This window comes from Habropoda laboriosa, unplaced genomic scaffold (genome assembly GCF_001263275.1).
Source record: "Habropoda laboriosa isolate 0110345459 unplaced genomic scaffold, ASM126327v1 scaffold40, whole genome shotgun sequence".
NCBI lineage: Eukaryota > Metazoa > Arthropoda > Insecta > Hymenoptera > Apidae > Habropoda > Habropoda laboriosa.
The window spans coordinates 3,364,332-3,374,249 of NW_017100231.1; the positions used below are offsets into that span (position 1 = coordinate 3,364,332).

The 9,918-nt window shown below is 36.9% G+C and overlaps 1 protein-coding gene across 1 annotated transcript in view; it reads right to left on the reverse strand.

Moving 5' to 3' along the window:
* LOC108571475 (neurobeachin) overlaps positions 1-9,918 on the reverse strand; it is a 664,931-nt gene that overhangs the window by 133,302 nt on the left and 521,711 nt on the right. Inside the window, exons 5-13 of the mRNA XM_017933530.1 lie at positions 9,849-9,918; positions 9,620-9,720; positions 8,392-8,487; positions 5,984-6,105; positions 4,582-4,708; positions 3,523-3,642; positions 3,247-3,393; positions 2,520-2,627; positions 714-854 (exon numbers count right to left, since the gene is read on the reverse strand). Of these exons, the coding sequence (XP_017789019.1) occupies positions 714-854; positions 2,520-2,627; positions 3,247-3,393; positions 3,523-3,642; positions 4,582-4,708; positions 5,984-6,105; positions 8,392-8,487; positions 9,620-9,720; positions 9,849-9,918 (1,032 nt within the window). The remainder of the gene's footprint in view (positions 1-713; positions 855-2,519; positions 2,628-3,246; positions 3,394-3,522; positions 3,643-4,581; positions 4,709-5,983; positions 6,106-8,391; positions 8,488-9,619; positions 9,721-9,848) is intronic.

Genomic DNA, 9,918 nt, shown 5'->3' on the forward strand with positions numbered 1-9,918 from the left:
TTGTCAGGTTTTCATTTTGGTGCCAAAATGGTGCCAGATAAATTCGTGGATTTTTTTGAAACGCGAAGTTGCAACTTTTTCATTTCGGTGCTAAAATGGTACCAGTCATATTTCCAAATTTTTTCGAGATAGAAGAAAATTGCTAATCTTTCATTTCTGTGCTAAAATGATATCAGCTAAATTCGTGGGTTTTATTGAGATACGAAGAAAATTGCCAATCTTTCATTTCGGTGCTAAAATGGTACCAGTCATATTTCCAAATTTTCTCGAGATAGAAGAAAATTGCCAATCTTTCATCTTGGTGTTAAAATGACACCATCTAAGTTGGTGAATTTTTTTAACTTTTCAAGAAAATTGCCATTTTTTCATTTTGGTACCAAAATGGTACCAGCTATATTCACAAATTTTCTTGAAATACAAGAAAATTGCCAATCTTTCATTTTAGCACTAAAGTGACACCATCTAAGTTCGTGAATTTTTTGAGATACGAAGAAAATTGCCATTTTTTCATTTCGGTACCAAAATGGTACCAGTCAAATTCACAAATTTTCCTAAGTTACCAAAAAACTTGCCAATCTTGAAAATTAATAAGATACTTTTTACACAAATCCCCCCCCAAATGACCTTGTTGTATTATCAATTATTGCTTCACACCTAATTTACCGAGCGTTCCATTAATTTCTGAATGAAGTGCGATATATTCGATATCCTACCTGCAGCATAAGGGCGTGTGGCGTATGTACAAAATAGGAGACGTTGCCTTTCGGTGCGCTTTGCAGGCAGAGTTGAGAATCCGTAGCTACCGGGTTGTACATGAACACAATCGCATTCGACAGCTTACCATCGTAAAGCACCTACAAAATGGCGTCGTTAGTATGTTTTAGTCGTTCACGTGACTCCATCAATTAAGATCATTTCGCAACCGTAAGTCATAATTAATCACTGAAAGTTTACCAAATTTAATTGCATATAAATATCTGTAGAATGTTTTAGACACATTTTTTTTTTGACATTCAAAGTATAAATATATATATAAGACTGTAGAGAAGGGTAAACTTGCAAAGTTTATTCATGACTATTCAAAACGATGGCTACATATTAAAACGAATACATCGTGCGACAAATCACAAATGAAATTGAACGTGATTTTAGTTAAAAAAAAAAAGAAAAAAAAGACTGGTAAATCTCCGGGGAAACGGTCCAAAAACAGATTTAACACGTTTTCCAAACTCAGGTTACCCATCGGTCGCAGCAGCGTCCATTGCTAACAATACTATACAAATTACGATAGACACAACACACTGTGTATTACGAGAAAAAATATTTTGCTACGTGTGAAATACGAACACCACAATGAAATTATTTAAACACGTTTATACACACCACAATAAAATTATTAAACATACTAAACTACTTTGCAAATTAAGGGGTAGATCACACAGAGACGTCTGAAAATAGGTAAAATTTGGGAATTTTTTTTCATAGGGAACTACTGAATGGAAAATTTCAATTTTTTCGTACGATATAAATGTAGCTTTCAGCTTTCCTCTCCAATTTTTAGAAATAAAAATTTTGCAAAATGGAGGAGTTACTGATTAATTGCGAAACCTGTTCTGCTGCTAGAACATCGACTGCTGTCCGCCATTGTTGACAAGAATTAGAATGTCTGAAATAAAAAATTTCTCGTTGTGTTATAAATAAAAATGTATTATCTACAATGTAGCTTAAAATTTTTCGAAAATTTCAATTATTATAGAAATGGTGGCAGTTCAAAGAGGAAGAACCTCTTTTTACCAAAAAAATCAACTTTAAACATTTCTAAAAAATTCAATAATTGAGATATCGAAAAGATCGTAAGCTACAGTATAGATGATACATTTTTATATATGAATCAGAAAGAATTTTTTATTGCAGACGTTCCAATCCTTACCAGCAACGGCGACCAGCGATCAATGTTCTACCAGACGACGTTTCGCAATAACTCCTCCATTTTGTAACATTTTTACTTTCAAAAAATTGCAGAAGGAAGCTGAAGTCCGCATTCATATCCTCGAAAAAAAAATGGAATCTTTTCGTTCGGTAGTTACCTTCGAAAAAAATTCCCAAAGTTTACCTGTATTTAGACGTCTCAGGGTTGCTGCACCCCTTTAAATCTCAGATACTGCTATCTAAGTATCTACATCGACGAGAAAGCGTCACAGGCAAAACGAAAAGTAGTGTTGGCTCGTACAAGAACGAGTACAGTGTAGGTATAGAAAGGAAGAGAGAAAGAAAAAGAGAAAAGGTTTGTCACAAACAAAGCAGAGATCCACTGAAACGATGAATACAAACGTTATGCATCGCAGTAACGTCCAATGAAACGTGATGTTCTGGGAATAATGGTATATTCGTAGTGTGATGGTCGATATTATTCGACGGGGCGGTAATTACCTCTGACGAACTCGAACGCAGTAACAGAGTGATTAAACATATGTGCAAATCAAATGTAAACGGGGAAAAAAGAAAATAAAAATGCTTACAGTTTGCATACTTTGGTCCACCATGCTCGTGAGCTCCGGCTCATCACTCACCCTTTTGTGATTGTCAGGCAGATTCAGGTAACACTCGTTGTCAAAACGAAACTGACTCTGTGAACAGGCGTGAAAAGGGACACGTGCTGTTGAATATGTAACAGGTCGGCGTGAATTCGAGACCGTGTGCGGGGCTGGCGGTCGAAATTAGGAGAAATGGAAGGCGAAAGAACATTTGGAATTTCAGATTTTCGGGGGAATGTTTTTCGTTAATTTTTAAGGAGAATGTTGGGAATTTGTTTTTTCGAATTTTTGTTTATTCATTTTAGGGGAACGTTGGGAATGTGTTTTTTCGAATTATTCATTAATTTTAGAAGAATATTGGGAATTTGTCCAATTCTTAAGTTTTTCCCCCCTTTTTCTCTATTTTTCTAAAAAATTAGCAATTTTAAAAGGTTTCCTTAATTTTTAATCTTTGCAACAGTATTGTCTCTCAAAATTAGGAATTTTTGGTAATTGTAATAACTAATTTTTCGAGGCCTCTAATTTTTATATAGGTCCTCTTGAATTTTTCAGGCGAAAATTTGACAATTATTCGAGGTCTCTAATATTCTAAAAAATTTCATAATTTTTGAAAGTCTCTGATTTTAATATACTCCTCAGTTTTTCCAGCAAAAATTTTCCAAGAAACCTCAGGATTCGGTTGTGTCTTCACCCGAACTTCGATCACCCTTACCTTATATCCAGGCCCCAGTCTATGCATAGCGCATATCTGATGCGTCGTGAGAGCCTCGCTGAACAGATAAATCGCGCTCATTTGTCCGCAAAACACGCGCTCCTCATCCAGTTCCGGTGTAGCCCCGATGTGACACTTGTCGAACGGCTGCAAAGAACGTTCGAAACGTGTCAATTTTTCAAATATTCCAACCGTTCGAAGTGCAATGTTATTCGAATTACTCTCGCTAAACGAGTGAATTAATAATCGAAATAGGGAATGTGTAAATCCACTTACATCGTTTGTCGAAACGAACCACGCCATTTCTGTGCTCGAAGCCAATTGACCGTTGACCAAACATTTAATTTCACTCTTCGTCCACCTATTATATATGTACACTACGGCGATCATATACCACTGTGAAAATAAACGTTAATTGCCATGTTGAAATCGTCCCGGACAAATTGTCCGTTGAGCTTGTATTATTATGCCATACGAGATCAATTTTCAATGCAAATTTACATCTGCCGAATGGAATATGTATATATTCAAGCACAAGAACAGAGAAACTTTATTCTAGATTAAGAATAAAATTATCTCTTACGAGCGAAAGGTGATTTTCTATCTATGCCATGAAATTTTCATTCAGGTCATTCTTTCGCTAAAAAAATATTCTTCCATCCAGTGTATAAATTAAACGGACAGAAGAACTTTAAAGTTCTAACAGTGACGCTATTTTTCCACGATTAAACAATCTAAGGTAAATTTGTCAGCTGTTTTTAACCCCTTTACTATGGTTTTCTTAGTCTTAAAGGGGTGTTATTCTAGTTAAAAAAAAATTAATATACTTCTTTTCTGCATTTTTGTATTCCTTACAGCCTGAAAAATACGTCTGTCAGGCAACTTTTCGAAATTAGTTCAATTGCAAGAGTTACGAGAGTTCGAATGACCCAAAGCAACGCCTCAAGCAGATCTTGAAAATCTTTAAATGCATCTTTCTCGAGACGGAATTGTCCAACATTCAAGTAGTAGATAATAACATAGACGGATAAGTTAGTAGATTGGCTCTGAGCCAACAGACGCAACTCATACTAACGCAAAAATAATGTTAAAAAAAACGAAAACGAAATTTTCCAACACTCAAAAATTTAAGGCGTTCACAGCTCAGAGCACAATTATCGTTATTAAGAATTTTTGATGCAAACTGTGTTCCTATGGAGAAAGCATAGTGCTCATCATTATCAGTGCCTTCCCCATCCTAATTAAGACAGCTCCAATGCTTACAAAACGTCGAAAAAATACTCTCTCAATAATAATAATAATAATTTACAAAAATTGTCCAGATGAAATGCGCACCTTTCGCGGTTGAAACTCGTATTTGACACAATGCTGGAAGCCCTTGCCCTTCACTTTCATGGACGTGAGGACCAAGCAGTTGCCGACGAAATGCGCCGAGTAGCCAACTCCTTTGCTGGTTTTGAAACTGCGAGAACAAAAGAAACAACGCGATTTTCACGCAAATGATCGAAAAACGAGAACCAGTTGAAGAAGATCGCGCGAGCTCTAACATGTTGAAAAATTCATCAACGATTCAACTTTTATATTTCTCTCTCTCCGCGCGTTCGCGCGCCTCTTTGTACGCCACACTCTCTCTCTCTTTGGTCCGAAGCTTTGCCTCTCTATTTCATCCCCTATCCGTCGAAGCAGCGATGTATTTTGTAAATGGGAACAACGGTTGCCGACTGTATGGAAATCGAATTGTTTCCGCGCGAAGGAACGCGATCAAATTGCTGCGCGATGTGGCGCTCCAATAGGATTCCACCTTTTTTCCCTCGCTTGAACTACAACGGAACTGCGTTTTAATCAAATTCGATCGCAACGGAATCGAAGGAATTCGACGGATACATTTTTCACCCCTTCGTGTAGGATCTGAGATGAGAGCGTTCGGGCCGTGTGTGTCTAATATTTTGGCCCGCACGGGCCTCGTTGCGCGAGGAGAAATCGCCTCGGGCCGTGTACGAAATGTATGATACAGTTAATGCGTGTAATTAACAAAATTTATTTCATTTTTTTATATTTTTTATTAGAGCGCAATCGAAATGTTGAAAATTAAAAGTTTGTGGGCTCGCGGGCAGCCCGCGGGCAACGAGTTGGACACACCTGCTTTAGATCGAACTGTGTAGCCATTTGTAGGTTTAATTCACGAGTGTGCTATATTTCTTCCACCGACTATACATTTTCCTCTTTTTTCTCTATGTTTCTCTTCTCTAATCGAGTCACGAAAAATATTACTAAAAATTGCACAACGATGTTAAAAGTTTGCGATCTCGCGGGCAGCCCGTGGGCAACGAGTTGGACACACCTGCTTTAGATCAAACTGTGTAGCCATTTGTAGGTTTAATTCACGAGTGTGCTATATTTCTTCCACCGACTATACATTTTCTTCTTTTTCCTCTATGTTTCTCTTCTCTAATCGAGTCACGAAAAATATCGCTAAAAATTTTATAACGATGTTAAAAGTTTGCGATCTCCTGCGCTCGCGGGCAGCCCACGGGCAGAGAGTTGGACACACCGCGTTTAATTCACGAATGCGCTATATTTCTTCCACCGACCATACATTTTCCTCTCCCTTTTTTCTCTGTTTCTCTTCTCTTAACTAGCACTCGAAGGTCAGTAACGTAAACGACTGTTGAAGGTAGCTGGCCACTTCGATTCAAGAGAGTGTTCTCGCAAGTGTGCTTGATGTAAGAGCACTTACCAGTAGAGGTACGGCTTTTCTCGTTCGATATTAACCGAGTTGATGGGGTCCAGACGGAACCACGTGGTGAACGTGAATCCATTCTCGTGCGGCCACTTCGCGAGCGGCGGCAGGAGGATTGCCTGAGGAGGTCACGGTGAAAACCACTGATTAATAATCTCCAGTTGAATTTCAATTATGATGAGAATGATATCGCAGATATACATATAGCGTATTTAACCCTTTGAGGACTGCGATGTGTTATATTACCGTTATTATCACTGTTTGTCGATTATTTATCGAAATTCTTAAATAGGAATTTGGAAAGGAAGCATCGGTCTTATTTTCCTATCGAAGAAACTTGAAAATCGGAGATTTTATATTCGAAAAAAAAAAGACACTGAATTTTTTATTTAAGAGAGATATATCATCGGTTTGCTGGAAGAGCAACTTAGATTTAGTTAAATAAAATATACAGTGCCTTGAAATGAACAAGAAAGTTCAGGCTTATTTTTATGTTGAAACTCAGTGCCCAAAGGGTTAATTCTTTTTATTTCCTAGCTTAACAAATGTGGAATAAGAAATAGGAACAGGATTTGGGGTTAAGAAATATTCAGGAATTATCACCGTATTATTGTTACTTCGTGACAACCTAATATCACACTGAAACTTCAAAATTATCAACAATTATTTGCATCGATACAAAAAGTTATAATAAATTACCCAAAATTTATTATTTCACCGAATGTCAATATATACGCTCGTTAGAATACTTGTTTCACTTGTTACAACAAAAACTTGCTATTCTCCGAAATTACGTGAATTCAAAAAAAGAAAAAAACACTTGCTGTCTCGTTCAAGTAGTTTTCTATATGACAAAGTTGAAATAGAAATTGTGGAAAACGTTCGCCATACACGTAACACCTTTCTGATTATTTTGACTAGCGTCGCACGCGTCGGAAACTTTGCTTGAACTTCGCGAACGGACATTTCCCCCTTTGACTTGTACTCTTTCAAAGTTGTACATTAAAGTGAACGCTCGAAACAGTTGCAGCGAACGGGAAACTTCTTTTCCGTTAACGTTCTCTCTGTCATAGAGAAAGTTTCTGTCTCCGAACGAGAGAACTCATTGAATAGCTACGAAACGTCTCCTGCAGCGGAAGACATCTGTTTCGATGGATTTCCCGGTAAAAGTACCGCGTTTTACGCGTCCTTCTCGTCGTTTTCTTACCGGATCGTGAAACGGATAGCTGCCATGTCGATGCTGAAATGAGATGTATTTTCTAATGTCGAGGCAATTTGTTCGAACGTCTCTACTTCGAGACGTGTTACTCGAACAGGTTTTACTTCACTCTGAAAGCAACCATTCGTCGTATTTTCTTATCGAGATTTGGTGAAAATTTGACACTCTACGTAGTGGAGATTTCATATTTCTTAAGTGAAACACCCAAGTTTTTTCTTCAACAGAGATATATCGCAGGGTTTGCTGGAAGAGTGATGCAATTTACAAAGGGAAATTTTTCAGGGAATCAATTTGAAATATTTTGCAGTGGAAAAAATTAATGACAAATTTTTTCCATTTTTAAAAATTTTTCGGTTTTAGTAGTCTTTGGGTTTTGAGGGGTCTCTGAAGAAAGGGTTAAAGCAGCCGCATTTCGAACTGTGACATTGTCTTTGTTAAATAGTATAATTTTAATTTGAATTTTAGCGATACTCTTTTCGATTAGAATAGGTTTTATTTTACTTTCGTTTATTTTAAATACGTTTACTTTTAGAGTTACTCTTGCAAATATCTCAGAATTAGTGATTTTGGAGATTTATTCTTTGCAAATATCTCAAAATGTCACTCTTTCAGCAAACCAACGATACTATAATTATAACACAGTTTCTAAAACCCAGAAAAAAAGTAGAGTACAATCAAAAATCTTCCAAAAACTTTGCCATATCTTTCCCTCCCAATTTCCAAGTTCCACAATTTAAAATTCCAACCATCTATGTAAAGTAACCTAAATCCCCCCAAAAGTTATTCGAAATAAAAATACGAAAAGAGCCAACCGCACAATTTTACGCAGTGAAATTCTCCAAATATTCCGCCTGGATGCAGATCAGCTGAAAATGTTGCAAATTCCCGCACACAGATGTGCAATATTTCACGCATCGAAAGAATACGCTTAACCTTGATCGAGTTTTAAGCGGTTCCAATAATTTCGATAATTCTCCAGCCGTAAAGAGCCCCTCTCGGCCCTGCCCGAGCAATCAATACGTCATTCGATTCGACGGATTAAACTGGGTTGGGGTGGTGGAAGTTCCCGTGAAACAAGGAGAATTTTACTTATCGAAAGTTTAATAGAGTTCAGGATCGAACGGCATCTTGGACGGGGTCGTAACAGGGATATCCGGTCGAGGAGAAGGGTTGGAAATCGACTTACCGATCCTTTTCTACCGGGGAAACTGAAAAACACGTCTGGCCCGTTCCGTTGTGGCATCTGACGGAGAACGTTCAACAGTTTCGCCGAATGTCGTGGCTGTGGCATAAGTGACGACGTGTAATTAGTGTTTGTTAGTCGTGAATTGCACCCGACAAGTGTTGTAGAGAAGAAAAGAAAAATTGGGGGATATGAAGTTCTATGTTATTTTGAGAATTTTGAGACTTTTTTTTGAGAATTGTTAACTCTTTCGTAATTAAGTGTAATTACACTATTAAAGGTAATTGTAAATAGTTAGTCAATATGGAGCAGTCACTGTACAGTAACTTTTTAACCGGAGAAGAGTTAACTCGTCACTTGTCCATCGATTCTTAGAATACAACGGTTTATTTGATTAAGAATTGTTCATTTTTAATTGCACCATTTTTCCTGTATCACGAATGAAATGTTGAAACAAAGTGAAATAATTGGTTCTAATTTTTACTTATTTTTAACTAAAAATGAAAGAGAATTATTCAGCTGACTGGTCGAAAATGAGTATAGTCACTCGTCGCTGAGTGCGAAACTATTTTTTGAAATTGATTATTCCCACGTGTGTTTGTTTACATTTCGCTATATACTAATTTGAAATATCATGAATGAAAACTTGAGAATTTTAAAAAATTTTTTTCAAAATTAACAATTTAAACCTTGTCCAATTATTCAGTTAACTGGTTAAAAGTGATTACAGTCACTGACCGCTGAGCGTGAAACTATTTTTTGAAATTGATTATACCCACGTGTGTTTGTTTACATTTCGCTATATATTAATTCGAAAAATCATGAATGAAAAATTAAGAATTTCGGAAAAGAAGTTTTGAAAATTAAGAATTTAAACCTTGTCCAATCTTGATTCGGAGCCCCACGGTTTAAACAGCATTGCAGCTAATTTTATCAGTGTTGAAAAAACACACCGACAATGCCACGTGTTCTTTGGCAACCAATCGACTGTTTTCAATACAAGCACAAATGACACACGACGTATCAGCAAAAATTTCTTTGAAACTCTAACTACAACACTTGCAATTAAGAAATAATCGAACAAAGCTTAAACTCTGGAAGCTTCGATTAACAATTCAAAGTTTCATGCTCTTTTCTTGATGGACCACAAGAAAGTTTCTTCTCCAAGTTAAGTTTCCCTTTCTTTCTTTCTTTTTTCGTTTTTTCCCTTTATTCTTAGAAAGAGCCTTACCCATTTTCCTTTTACAGCTTTCATAGCACCGAATAAAAGTTTTAACTCCTTCACCGTTATACTGTAACTGGCCAATACTCCAAGCATGTCGATCAACAGATCTGTCGAACAGAGAAAAATTGTCTGTTTTTGTACGAATCATACGTGTATGTCGATTATTATAGTGCAGTTAATAGTATATCGTATGGGATTATGCGATGAGAGTTAGGATCACGAGACAAGGATTCACCTGCGACGACAGTTTCGGCGCGGGACAATCGAACCAGCACAAGTTCGATGAGGTTTACTTCTGTACACGT